The following is a 15,242-nucleotide window of genomic DNA, read 5'->3' on the forward strand; positions in this document are numbered from 1 at the left end:
CCACTGATACATTGACTAGAGCTTTGTAGCACAAAAAAAGGACTTTCATCACAATATTACCACTAATAAGAGGCTTTGATCTTGGAGAAGCCTCTTATGCTGTACCTGGTTAAAAGCTTCCTGGGAGTCGAAGTAGACAATGTCAATTGAGTATCCCTCATGTAGGAGCACGACTTCTCAAAATTTGTCATGACAACTTGTTTTGAAGCCTGAATTTCAGATTCACATTTTCTGAAGTAATGAAGTTGACATCTGACCCTTTTAAGCATAAAGAACCACCATGCTTGTTCTTTATATGTTGAACCATAGCTGTAGGAATCTCTTGGCTCACTATTCCAACATAAATGCTGCTCTCACTACATCTGCTTTTGCAAGAGGTTTACAATGCACCCACCTGCCTTTCCTTCTACTAAGAAAGCAATGGTTTTGTTTTTTTCTTTAAAAGAGCAGGAAAGGCTAAATTCTGGAAATTGCTGTGCATAAATTCATCTTAATCTATGATTAAAGTTTTATTTGAAAAACAAAACATGCATGTTTAATAAACAAAGATCTTAAAAAGAAAAACTGACAAATGCTTCCTGAGAAATTAAATTTATTGTAGTTTGCAAAATGTCAAAAAGAGAGATTTCCAGGCATGGAAAGCTATACTTCAGATTTAATTTTCAAATTACAAGACACTGAATTTTTCAAAGTTAGATAAATGACCTTAGAGTTTTAAATTGTCACAGGGGAAAAAATCATTTCTTGGGTTTCAGATTTCATGGCTTCCATAGCAGCCATAACCCAGGTATTCTACATTTAAAGCTTTGATTCAGGCTTCCTAAATGGTTATATTTTTAGTTGACTGGATATCAAGAATCAAAATATGAATCTTTATGAATCTCTACATACATGCAATATATTTCCAAATACATTATTCACATTTGTGGCAAACCACTTCAAAATGTATATCGTTACTTCAAAAAGTGAAACCTGTTGCCTTAATTCCAAAATAAGGCAACTGTCACATACATGGAAAACAGTATAAAAATATTTGCTCCAAATATTTTTAATTACTACATCTAATCCTTTAGTTTAATATGCAGAAACACATGCAAATCACAATCCTTTACGAATTTCAAGATTTCCTTCTGAAACGGTGGAGAACAATGAATACTAAATTTGTTTGCACCAGATTCAGAACATAAATAGATATAGACCTGCACTTGTCAACCCACAAATCTTTCTTCTATTCATAACGAATAGAAAATCTTTAGTAGCTGAGCACAGCAGTAGAAATTTTAAAAATCCAGTCACAATGTTATATGGAAACAGTTAAGAACTTTGTGTATTTGGAATTATTTCTATTGAGATTTATGCACATTTATACCAAGAACTGAAAAGAATCAGATTTTTGCCAGGCTAAGCAACCAGCAATGAATCCTGGTACAACTGAAAGGAATGCATGTTATTGAACAGTAAGCAATTTTTACTGCAGGGAATTATGTATTTTGCAAAAAAATTTTATTGTTGCACTTAATTTTCAACCTGCAACTACAATTGCAACACACTATTTGAGCAAGTCTAAACAACTTGCTTACATACAGAACCACCATGTTTTCTCAGATAATATACTTAAACAAGTTAATCTTCTCATGGAGCTGTTGCAACTGAGAGATTTTAAATAACTATTATGTAAGAAGTATAAACTACAATCACTGACCCAGTTACAGCTCTCCAGTATATACAAGCTGCCCTAAAAAAAAAGGGTTCATACCCAGGTACTACCTGAACCACATGACATGGAATGAATCAAGTAGACATTTAAGACATTTTCAATTTGCTCATTATTCCAAATCAGAATAGCCATATTTCTAACTCACTTTCCTATTTTTGAGCCACTATTGAGATAAGTGCAAAAAGGCTGATGAGTGCTTCCATGTAACTTTTAAAAACATTTGAAAGTGCTAATAGATCAGTGCTCCAATGAGTTGCTGCTTAAAATCAAGAAGCATTAACGCACTTATGTATCTTATACATCTGGATCACTTTTATAGTGATCAAACCCAATATTTAAAAAAAAAAAAGGGGAATTTTTCCCCAAAGTGCTTTTTATTGTATCTAACTATACTCTAATTTCAGAATACCAATTCCCCTGTAACCTCATGGCAACTTTTATATGAATCATCAAATCGGAATCGTTTGGGAACGATAGTTGATTCTTCAGAAATATTTTCTTTATCCAAATGTCTGCACACTCCAAATGAGGGGGATCGGATGGGATTTTCTTCTAAAGGCTTAATGCATTGCTCTTCTGACTGTGAAACACACATAACTTCAGGCACAGGATTACTCATCAATTCTTCAACTTGCAGCCAAGGATTAAAAAGACATTCTTCAGCATTTGATCGCTCCCTTAAAGATAAAGAGAAATTATGTCAAATAACTTTAAGACGACAAAAAGGATAGATACAAGTTCGAATAGTTAAAATTGTTGCTCAATCACATTAAAACCAAACCATTATGTACCTACCACAGTCACTTAGAATAGTTAAAGACCAATTCCATGGCACTCAAATTATGGCTGGTTTAACTTTAAAACCAAAAGAGCATTAGTAAAACTTACAGCAACCCATTAGGTCAATCTTTAAATGACTAAACACCGAATACAGAAATCAGACTCAGGACTGATATGCAGAAAGGTTACCAAATCTAGGAGGGGATGTTTCCTCCTTCAAATTGAAGGATCTGCTAAACACCACCGGATTGAGTCTAATACAGAAAATAGTACAAAAAGATGTTCCTTTAACAAATTTTACATCAGTGAAAATAGGATTTTCCCTTTGTCATACAAATGAATCTCAGCCAGAACCATTGATTTACCTTTATGGACAAAGTACTGAAATATGAAATGGTTAGCCAAAAGAAAAATGAATAATTCTAAGACTAAATGGATGGACTGGCGGGGAAAAAAAAAGTGGAAGACACCTTAGAAGTCAGGTAACCTAGCTTCTTTTTTGTATCCTCCATATAGAGAGAAAGATAACCCAATGACCCAACCTCCAGGCAGACGAGGTCAGACAGACCAACCGATCTGGTAGTTAGATCATGATCAGCTTTTGATAACAACTCAAACTTTGGAATGATATGGTAAATAATCCAGGAAACGTCGAAAATGCTCACAACCAACATCTTCTGATTAGCTCACATAGGCAAAGTTGACCTATTTAAATATTCCTCAACTAAATCAAAGTTCTCCATCTGCTAGCTGGCAACAGATTTGCTTGGAAATATTCACATTGGACGAGTGCGAGCAATATAATTGCTGAACTTTTGATCCAGATAGGTTCTGGCCTTTTATGTAGATAGGGAAAAAGCTGCACAAAGCATCCACAAAAGTGCAATTTACACTAACTCCAATTCATGCAATAGGTAGGCAGAATGAAGAAACAGCAAATTGCTTATGCATAGAATTACAAATCCACCTTAAGGTGGGAGGGGTCCAATAAGCCTGCCTCTGTTCCAGAAATCCTGATCTCAATTCTCCTAGACCCAAACCACTACCCTACCTCTCCAACTTCCATAGAACATGCACATTAAGGAATCCCTATATAGAATACATCCAATGTCGTTATGATTTCTTCCCAGCTCACCTAATCCCATTGTTATGATCAGGAGGGAAGGAGTCACAAGGCTCCCCTCATCCTTCCTCTTTTGACCACAACAGGGTTTATTCCTTTTTAAAGGGTGGATGTGCTTACCACTTCAGTGAGTGTTTTCCCTTTGTTGTGATCGTTAAAGAACTAGACAGGTTTGAGTTTAAACAAGAGGTGAGTTTATACTTAAAACCAAGACCCGATCAAATAAAAATATGATGCTACACTTTCATGCCTGCGTGCACACAGATTATGGAGTGATGGGGAACAGATGTGTTGGATTAGAGTCCAGAACAAATAAAAAGTAATAGGCTGTGGTGACTGGGGACTTAAATGGGCTTCCAGCTGAATTTGTGGTCCTGAAGTGGTGTTGGTAGTTGTTCTTGTAGACAGTTGAGCAGAGAGCTTCCTTCGCTGTGTCTTGGTCTTGGATCTATGCCCCACAGCAGGTGTGCTGGGTGGTGGTGGGAAGAAAAAAAAAAAAAAAAAAAGGAGCACAAGCAGAGAAATCTCCAGTCGTTCAATCAATATGACAAGCCATTATTTTGGCTACAGGCTAATCAGACATGTATCTCCACTTTGATGCCTTGGCATGTGCAAAGTTTTCAAATGCAATGGTGGCAGCCATTTTTAGCTGTGGCAAAGTCTTTGTCAAAGTGTTTAATATTCCATGTCCTGCAGACCCCCACCTGCCAAAAATGAGGCATATTAATTTTGTCACATCAATTTTAAACTGTTGCTGGAGTGAAGAAATGATTTGTTAAAGAGATCAGACATTTGCATACTAAGATGCTGCTTGTGGAGACAAAGGACTATTCCCTGATCCAATTAACCCAAATGGATTTTGATCCAGACACTGAAGATGCAAGGAAACACATTCCAGGGCTTAAGATAATACAATCCACAAACACAGAAGTGGTTAAGCCAGTTAGTCACATGACCAACCTTTTTTATTTGTGCCACACAGAAAGGAACAGAAGGCAGTTTTGCAACTCAAGCTGGAACAAGCAAGCCTCTCTCCTGGCTGTGCCTCTCACCTTCTCCCAAGCCACCAGACCCACGGAAGACACTTACACCCCAAGAGAGAAAAGACTCAGACAGACATTGAAAGATGAACGAACTGGGCCCCAATGAATAGCAGGACTTACCGACAACCAAAGACTCCACATAGACTTCAAAAAGGATAGTAAATGGCCAAATATTGCCTCAAACTTTTCCTCTTTATTCTTTCTACTTTTTCTGTCTCTATCTGTGTGTGCTTATTGCATATGCATGCTAGTGTGGTCGCGTCACATTCGTAGCTGTTAACCAGATTAGAGTTTAAGATTAATAAACTTCTACTTTTCTTGTTTAAAATCTAAAGGAAACCTGTCTGATTTCTTTGCCTTACAATTAGAGCAGTGAACAAGGATTCACTGAAGGGGGAGCTAAAAATAGTTTCTAAAATTAAACCTGGTTACAGTTAAACCAGCAAAGGCTGAGGGAACCCTTAGACCCTCTCGCCTGGTTGGAACATCCAGCTTTTCTTTTTTTAAAAAATAGAATGCACGTTTCCAACCGATGAATTAAAAATCCTCATTTGGCATAGCATGTTTTCTTGACACGATCAACCCAGTGTTGCCACATCCTGGGACCCACTTCTCCCAGTACCTCTTAGCAGTCCTCTTAGGGCACTTTCAGAACTCCTCAACCCAGGATGCCATTCCAGTGGGTGTCATTTACAGCACAGGAGGCCATTCAACCCATCAAGTCCATGCTGGTTCTCCATAAAGCTACTCAGTCATCCCAGGACCTCATTCCGACAACTAATGGACCCTTTCTCCAATGCTCATAACCCTAGGCCCTTTCATCCTTCACTAGACCTTGACACTGCTCCTAGACAGCAGAAGCTCACTCCAACACCTCTATCACTAACAGATCCCTGCTGCCTTTCAGTGGCACTATACCTCACTATTCCAAGATCTCCCCAACTCTGCTCACATTTAAGGGCATAGCATTTAGAGTGTTGTGACACTCCCTCATTCCTTCAAGGTCCTGGGACTTCTCCCACAGTGTGGTCATACCCCAGGCAGCTCTACTACAAATTTCAGAGTTTTCCAGGACTCTTCCATGTTTTAGCCCTGCTCTATCTCCAATATAAGGCAAAGAAAAATTGCTGAGGATAAAAAACCCTATGAATTTTTTTTGGAACAGCAAAAGTACTTTTCCATATAGACACCAAAATAATGTAAAGCATGAACTTCAGTTTTTCTTGTAAATCAGGAAATGGAAGGGATGGAGGAACTCCAGAAAATTACAACCACCAGGGATGTGGTGTTGAGCAAATTGTTGGACTTGCAGGCAGACAAGTCCCCAGATCCTGATGAACTTCATTCTAGGGTCTTAAAAGAAGTGGCAAATGAGATAGTTGATGCATTAGTTTTAATTTTCCAAAATTCCCGAGACTCAGGGAAGGTTCCATTAGATTGGAAAATAGCCAATGTATTCAAAAAGGGAGGGACAGAAAGCAGGAAGTTACAGGCCAGTTAACTCAACATTTGCCATAGGGAAAATGTTAGAAGTTATTAAAGATGTTATGGAATGGCATTTAGAAAACTTCAAGGTAATCAGGCAGGTTCAATGTGGTTTTGAGAAAGGGAAATCATGTCTAACCAATTAATTGGAGTTCTTTGAAGAAACATGTACTGTGGGTAAAGAGGAACTGGTGCATGTACTGTACTTCGATTTCCAGAAGGCATTTGATAAGATGCCACATCAAAAGGTTAGTGCAGAAGATTAAAACTCACGTAGGAGGGTAACAATTTGGCATGAACAGAAGTTTGGCCAGCCAACAGGAAACAGAAAGTATAAATGGGTCATTTCTGGTTGGCATGATGTAATGAGGGGTGTGCCACAGGGATCAGTGCTGGGGCCTCAACTTTTTACAATTTATAAAATTGTCTTGGATGAAGGGACCAAAGATATAGCTGTTAGATTTGTTGACAGATAGGGAAGAAATAAGTTGTGAAGACATAAGGAGGCTACAAAGGGATATAGATAGGTTAAGTGAGTGGGCAAAGATCTGGCAAATGGAGTATCATGTGGTAAAATGTGAAATTGTCCATTTTGGCAGGAAGGATAAAAAAAGCATTATCTAAATGGAGAGAGATTGCAAAGCTCCGAGATGCAGAGGGATCTGGGCGTCCTAGTGAATGAATCGCAAAAGGTTAGTGTGCAGGTACAACATGTAATTAGGAAAGCCAATAGATTGTTATCTTTTATTATTGAGGGGAATTGAATACAAAAGTAGGAGGTTATGCTTCAGTTATACAGGGCATTGGTGAAGCCACATCTGGAGTACTGTGTACAGTATTGGTCTCCTTATTTAAGGAAAGATGTAAATGTATTGCAAGCAGTTCAGAGAAGGTTTACTAGACTAATACCTGGAATGGGCAGGTTGGCTTTGAGGAAAAGATGGACAGGCTAGGCTTGTATCCGCTGGAGTTTAGAAGAGTAAGAGGCGACATGATTGAAACAAAGATCCCTCAGGAGTCTTGACAGGGTGGTTGCGGAAAGGATGTTTCCAAGAGAATCTTGAACTAGTGGCCACTGTTTAAAAATAACAGGTTGCCCATTTAAGGCAGATGAGAAATCTTTGAGGGTTGTGAGTCTTTAGAACTCTTCAAAAGTAAGTGGAAGCAGAGTCTTTGAATGTTTTTAAAGGCAGAGGTAGATAGATTCTTGATTAGCAAGGGGGTGGAAAGTTATCAGAGGCAGGCAGGAATGTGGAGTTGAGGTCACAATCAGATCAGCCATGATCTTGAATTTCTGAGCAGGCTCGAGGGGCAGAGTGATCTACTCTAGTTCCTAATTCGTATGCTCCTTGATTACTACATTCAAAGCATTGCTTATGTATTCTAAAATGCTTGCACCAGCTTTTTAAAATCGGAGAACAAAAATAGCAAACATTAAAATTTTCCCAAATCTTACATTAAAACAAGTGTTAAGCACTACTCCAACAAAAGACCTGAAGAGGAATGCTGCAATATGGCATCGAAGAAGTAGCTGCAACAATAAAGTGGTTCTGCAGTGATAGCAATACAATCAACTAACCACTTAAGACACTTCAGTGGCAAGTATTGGAGGCAAACCTAAGCAAAGTACAATTGGAATATTTGATCATCTGTTCACCAATGTTTACTCGCTTCCTTGTGCCAAAAAAAAGTTATTGATGGTCAAAATGAATGGATTGGTAATTTCTAATCCATTACAACACAATGGGAGGCATGCAAACACAAACTTCACTACCCAGGTTAGGATCAGTGCTACACTTTGCACCATCAATATTTTCCTTAGGACACTAATAAGGTATATAAATGAAACATGAAAAGGACCATTCACTTCAAACAGTTAATTTAAAAAAAAAAAAAATCTACAAATCACGATGCCACCTTGTTTAATATCATGTGGGACCTGAACAATTGACATGCAAGTTTCACCTACAGACTTCAGAACAATCCAAGTTATTCGACCCTGATTAGTTGCATTCCACAGGATAATATCCCCATGGTCTCAAGCCTCTTTGAATTTCAAACCAAGTCTCTGATTCAGTGATCTGACCAAGACTTACAAACCAGGCCTTTGTCCTTTTTCACTTTTGCTGAAGGGCAGCCACCCACTAAGCCAAGTAGGTTCACAACATCCAGATGGATGTACTACTGGGCCTAAATATATCTGCAATCCACAATTCAAGGATTTAAAAAAAAAAGATTGCCAGTCAGGATTCCTTTGGCAAAAAGCCAAGTACTGCAGACAATAGAAATCAAATAAAAACAGAAAATGCTGGAAATACTCAGCAGGTTTGTGGAGAGAGAAACAGAGTTAACGTTTCCTGTCTGACCTTTCAACAAGGTTTCAGGTCACAACTTCTTACATGCTATAATCTTCCAATCTTCCCTAGATATGGGGGAGGTCCCAGAGGATTGGAGAGTGGCAAATGTGACACCCATATTCAAGGAAGGGTGTAAAGATAGTCCTAGCAACTACAGGCCAGTTAGTTTAACAGCGATGGGCAAGGTTTTAGAAATTATAAATCAGAAAAAAAAAAGACACTTAAGGTTCAAGTTAATTAAGGATAGCCAGCATGGAATTGTAAATGATCATGCTTAACTAATATAGACTGGGTAAACCTAATCAGCACTAATGCTGTGCAGGATGAATTCCTGGAGTGAGATGGTTTCTGGAGCAGTAGATTGAAGAACTAGCTAGGGATCCAGCTATTTTAGATTATGTAATGAGAAAGGGCTAATTAATAAATCTTGCTGTAAAAGGAACCTTCAGGAAATAGTGACCATAATGATATCACTTTTAAACTTGATGTAAAATTTTAAGTTTATTCTGAAACTAGGCTCATATCTGAACAAAAGTAGTTATGAAGGTATGAGAAGCAAGTTTGTTACGGTGGATTGGGGAAATACACCAAAAGATTTGACAGCCAGACAATAGTTAGTATTTAAAGTATTAATGATCTGCAACAAACATACATTCCTCTAAGATACAAAAACCCAACAAGAAAGAATCAACGATGGCTAACAATAGTTAAAGATTGTATTAGATCAAAGGAAAGTGGCTTATAAAAAGGTTTCCAGAAAAAAAAAGTGGCAAGCCCAAGGATTGGGAGCAATTCAGAATCTAGCAAAGGATGACCAATAAGCTGATAAAGAAAGGGAAGAGAATATGAATGCAAGCTAGGTGAGAAACAAAGGCAGATTGTAAAAGCTTCTTTAGGTATGTGAAAAGGAAGAGGTTAGCAATGACAAATGTGGCTCCATTACAGACGGAGACAGCAGAATTTATAATGGAGAATAGGGAAATGGCTGAGAAATTAAACAATTACTTTGTGTCTCTCTTCATGGAGGAAGATACAGAAAATCTCCCAGAAATACTAGGGAACCAAGGGACTTGTGAAAATGAGGAACTGAAAGAAATTAAAAAGGAGGTAGTCCTCAAAAAATTGGATTAAAGGTCAAAAAATCCCCTGAACCAAATGAGCTACATCCCCAAGTGTTGAACGACATGGCTGTAGAGATAGTGGATGCATTTGTGGTTATATTTCAAAATGTTAGATTCTGGAAAGGTTCCTGCAGACTGGAAAATAGCAAATGTAACTCCACTATGAGAAATGAGGGAACTACAGACCTGTTACTTTGATGTCAGTAGTAGGGAAAATGTTAGAACCTATTATAAAAGGATGTGATAACTAGACACTTGGAAAATATGACTGGGCAGAATCAACATGGATTTGTGAAAGGGAAATCATGTTTGACAAACCTGGTGTTTTTTTGAGGATGTTAATTGTTGCATAGATAAAGGAGAACCAGTAGACATTGTGTATTTGGATTTTCAGAAGGCTTTTGATTTTAAAAAAAAAGGTCCCACACAGGAGGCTAGTAAACAAAATTAGATCGCATGGGATTGAGGGCAATATGCTGGTATGGATTAGGAACTGGTTAACAGACAGATAACAGTAGGAATAAACAGGTCACTCAGGATAACAGACTGTTACTAATGGGGTACCACAAAGAACAGTGCTGGGGCCACAGCTGTTCACAATTTATATCAACGATTTGTATATATGGATTAAATTAATATTTCCACCTTTGTTAATAACACAAAACTAGATGGGAATGCAAGTTGTGAGGAGGATGCAAAGAGAATTCAAGGGGACCTGGACAGGCCAAGTGAATGGGCAAGAACATGGCAGATGGAATATAATGCAAATCTGAAGTTATCCACTTGGGTAGAAAAAACAGAAAGACAGTATTTTTTTTTAAAAAAGAGAGAGGGAGAAGTTTTTATGTCCAAAGGGTCCAGGGTGTCCTTGTTCATGAGTCACTAAAAGCTAGCATGCAGGTGCAGCAAGCAATTAGGAAGGCAAATGGTATGTTGGCCTTCATCACAATGGGTTGAGTACAGCAGTAAAGAATGCAATTAATTAAAAAAAATCTGGAATTAAAAGCTAGTCTAATGATGGCCATGAAACCATTGTCGATTGTTGTAAAAACCCATCTGGTTCACTACTGTCCTTTAGGGAAAGAAATCTGCTGTCCTGACCTACATGTGACTCCAGACCCACAGCAATGTGGTTAACTCTTACATGCCCTCTGAAATGGCCTAGCAAGCCACTCACTTGCATCGAACTGCTACGAAGTCAATTTTTAAAAAATAAAACCGGACCTCGGCACCGTAAACAGCAAACCCAGCCCTGTTGACCCTGCAAAGTCCTCCTTACCAACATCTGGGGGCTTGTGCCAAAGTTGAGAGAGCTGTCCCACAGACTAGTTAAGCAACAGCCTGACAGTCATACTCAGAATCAGACCCGACAGACAAATGTCCCAGACACCACCATCACCATCCCTGGGTATGTCCTGTCCCACTGGCAGGACAAACCCAACAGAGGTGGTGGCATAGTGGTATACAGTTGGGAGGGAGTTGCCCTGGGAGTCGCCCTGGGAGTCCTCAACAACTGACTCCAGACCCCATGAAGTTTCATGGCATCAGGTCAAACATGGGCAAGGAAACCTCCTGATTACCACCTACCGCCCTCCCTCAGCTGAAGAGGGAGTACTCCATGTTGAACACCACGTGGAGGAAGCACCGAGGGTGGCAAGGGCGCAGAGTATACTCTGGGTGGGGGACTTCAAGGTCCATCAGCAAGAGTTGCTCAGTAGCAGCACTACTGACTGAGCCCTAAAGGACATCACTGCTAGACTGGGTTATGCAACATGTGGTGAGGGAAAAGGATACTTGACCTCATCCTCACCAAGCTGCCTGCTGCAGATGCATCTGTCCATGACAGTATAGGTAGGGGTGACCACCGCACAGTCCTTGTGCAGATAAAGACCCGCCTTCACACTGAAGATACCCTCCATTGTGTTATGTGGCACTACCGACATGCTAAATGGGATAGATTTCAAAAAGATCTAGCAATGCAAAACTGGGCATCAATGAGGCACTGTGGGCCAACAGCAGCAGAATTGTACTCAACCACAATCTGTAACTTCAAGGCACAGCATATCCCCCACTACCATCAAGCCAGGAAACCAAATCTGATTCAAAGAAGAGTGCAGGAAGGCATGCCAGGAGCATCAACAGGAATACCTCAAAATGGGGTGTCAACCTGGTGAAGCTACAACACAGGACTACTTGAGTGCCAAACTGCAGAAGCAGCATGCTATAGATAGAGCTAAGCGATCTTATAAAACAGGGAGGATCTAACCTCTGCAGTCCTACCACATCCAGCCATGAATGGTGGTGGACAATTAAACTGGAGGAGGAGGCTCCACAAATATCCCCATCCTCAAATTATGGGGGAGCCCAGCAAATCAGTGCAAAAGATAAGGCTGAAGCATTTGCAACAGTCTCTGCCTCCTCCTGAAGTCCCCAGCATCAAATACCAGACTTCAGCCAATTGAATTCACTCCACGTGATATAAAGCAACTGAAGGCATTGGATACTGCAAAGGCTATGGGCCCTGACAATATTCCGTAAATAGCGCTCAAGACCTGTGCTCCAGAACTTGCCACGCCCCTAGCCAAGCTGTTCCAGTACTGCTGCAACACTGGCATCTACCCTGCAATGTGGAAAAGTGCCCAGGTATGTCCTGTACGCATAAAGCAGGACAAGTCCGACCCAGCCAATTACCGCCCCAGTCTAATCTTAATTAGTAAAGTGATGGAAAGGGTCATCAACAGTGCCATCAAGCAGCACTTGCTCAGCAATAACCTACTCAGTGATGCTCAGCTCCTGACCTCATTACAGCCTTGGTTCAAACATGGACAAAAGAGGGGAGAGTGATTGCCCTTGACATCAAGGCATCATTTGACAGAGTATGGCATCAAGGAGCCCTAGCAAAACTGGAGTCAATGGGAATCAGGGGGAAAACTCTCAGCTGGTTGGAGTCATACCTAGTGCAAAGGAAGATGACTGTGGTTGTTGGAGGTCAATCATCTCAGCTCCAGGAGATCACTGCAGGAATTCCTCAGGGTAGTGTCCTAGGCCCAACCATCTTCAGCTGCTTCATCAATGACCTTCCTTCAACCATAAGGTCAGAAGTAGGGATGATTGCACAATGTTCAGCACCATTCACGACTCTTCAGATACTGAAGCAATCCATGTAGAAATGCAGCAAGACCTGGACAGTATCCAGGCTTGGGCTGATAGGTGGCAAGTAACATTCGTGCCACACAAGTGCCAGGCAATGACCACCTCCAACAAGAGAGAATCTAACTATCTCCCCTTGACATTCAACGGCATTACCATCGCTGAATGCCCCACTCACATCCTAGGGGTTAGCATTGACCAGAAAGAACTGGAGTAGCCATATAAATACCGTGGCTACAAGAGCAGGTCAGAGGTCAGGAATCCTGCAGTGAGTAACTCACCTCCTGATTCCCCAAAGCCTGCCCACCATCTACAAAGCACAAGTCAGGAGTGTGATGGAATACTCTCCACTTGCCTGGATGGATGCAGCTCCAACACTCAAGCTCGACACCATCCAGGATAAAGCAGCCTGCTTGTTTGGCACCCCATCTACAAACATTCACTTCCACCACCACAGTGACAGCAGTGTGTACCATCTACAAGATGCACTGCAGCAATGCACCAAGCCTCCTTAGACAGCATCTTCCAAAACCACGACCTCTACCAAAGACAAGGGCAGCAAAAGCATGGGAACACCACCCCCTGCAAGTTCCCCTCCAAGGTCACACCATCCTGACCTGGACCTATATCGCTATTCCTTCACTGTCACTGGGTCAAAATCCTGGAATTCCCTTCTGAACAACATTGTGGGTGTATGTACCTCCCATGGACTGCAGCAGTTCACCACCACCTTCTCAAGAGCAATTAGTGATGGGCAATAAATGCTAGCCGAGCCAGCAATGCCCACATCCCATGAAAGAATAAAAAGTCTTGCTGCAATTGTAGAGAGCCTTGGTGAGACTGCACTTGAAGTATAGTGTACAGTTTTAGTCTCCTCATCTAAGGAAAGATATACCTGCCATACAAAGTGCAAAGGAGGTTCACTATACTAACCCCTGGGATGCAGGCTTCTCTTATGAAAGAGATGGAGAATGGGCCCGTATTCTAGAGTTTCGAAGAATGAGGTGATCTCATTGAAGCTTACAGGGCAGATGTAGATAGAATGTTTCCTCTGGCTGGCGTGTCTAGAACAAGGGGACACAGTCTCAGAATAAGGGGCAGGCCATTTAAGACTGAGGGGAGGAGGAATTTCTTCAGTGTGGTGAATCTTTGGAATTCTCTACCCCAGAAGGCAGTGGAAACTCAGATTTCTGGATACTAATGACATCAAGGAATATGGGGATAGCACAGGAAAGTGGCGTTGAAGTCAATTAGCTATGATTTAATTTAATTGGAGCAGGCTCGACAGGTTGAACGACCTACTCCTGCTCCTATGTTCTTAATTGAATTTTTTGGAGTAGCAACAAAGAAGGCTGATGAAGGAAATGTGGCGAATGTTGCCTATATGGATTTTAAGAAAGCATTTGACAAAGTACCACATAAAAGGCTAGTTAGCAAAATTGAGACTCCCAGAAAAGGAGGATCAGTGTCCAGTTGGTTAAAAGATTGGCTTAAGGACAGAAAATAGCAAGTCATGGTAAATGGTGGTTGTTTTGCCAGATTAGAGGATGGTAAACAGTGGTGTTTCCAGAGGGTCAGTGCTAGGACCACTGCTTTTTTTTTTGCTTTTATATAAATGACTTGGATCTTGGCACATAATAGAATTTCAAAATTTGCCAATGATACCAAACTTGGAGCAGCAAACAGTGAGGATGTTACAAATTACCTGAACAGGACATAGATAACAGAATGGGCATATGAAATTTAATATAGACAAGTGTGAGGTGATGCATTTGGCAGAAAAGATCAGGTGAGGCAGTATACTTATGGGCACATTTCTAGAAGTGTATCATAACAAAGGGACCTGGAGATACGTGTGCATTAAATCTTCAAAGGTGGCAGGACATATTGAAAGTGGTTAGCAAAGCATATGGGATCTTGGGTTTCATATAGAGGCATCAAGTACAAAAGCAGGGAAGTTATGCTGAACCTCTATAAAAGGTCTGGTTAGGCCCCAACTAGAGTATCATGTCCAGTTCAAGTCACAATATTTTTAGAAAGGACATGAGGGTACCTGAGGAGGGTGAAGAGATTTTAGTTATAAGGATAGGTTTGTAATGAACTTGCTATGCTGAATGATTTTTAATTCATTGGTTGGAAACCTAAATTAAGAAAGCAGCCATGATAGCCACTGCAATTTGCATTGAAATACTTCACATTCCAAGGTATTGAGGTAGAGACAAATGTCTGAATAGCCTTCAGACAGAGCAATGGCTTGACAGTGAAAAAGCTAGCTGATATTGCTTTCATTAGACATTCAAAGCCATTTCAGAACATTTCACCACACCATTAACATACTGGTTGCCTTTGCACCATGACCTTCTGGTCAGTTACTCTGACCTTGTCCCAACACCTTCTCTTCTGTTATCTCTTGCCCCACTCCCACTTTACTTGCTTAAAACCTTTTACATTTTTAATATTTGCCAG

The 15,242-nt window shown here is 40.4% G+C and overlaps 1 protein-coding gene across 2 annotated transcripts in view; it reads right to left on the reverse strand.

Annotated features, from left to right (window-relative positions):
* Positions 1-584: 584 nt before the first annotated feature.
* The window catches only part of LOC137371752 (serine/threonine-protein kinase 17B-like), a 55,391-nt gene continuing 40,733 nt past the window's right edge, over positions 585-15,242 (reverse strand). For both annotated transcript variants that reach the window (XM_068034598.1, XM_068034597.1), the window contains one exon: positions 585-2,394. In XM_068034598.1, coding sequence (XP_067890699.1) covers positions 2,118-2,394 — 277 coding nt within the window. In that variant the 3' untranslated portion in view covers positions 585-2,117. The remainder of the gene's footprint in view (positions 2,395-15,242) is intronic.

Source organism: Heterodontus francisci, chromosome 7, assembly GCF_036365525.1.
Source record: "Heterodontus francisci isolate sHetFra1 chromosome 7, sHetFra1.hap1, whole genome shotgun sequence".
Taxonomy (NCBI): domain Eukaryota; kingdom Metazoa; phylum Chordata; class Chondrichthyes; order Heterodontiformes; family Heterodontidae; genus Heterodontus; species Heterodontus francisci.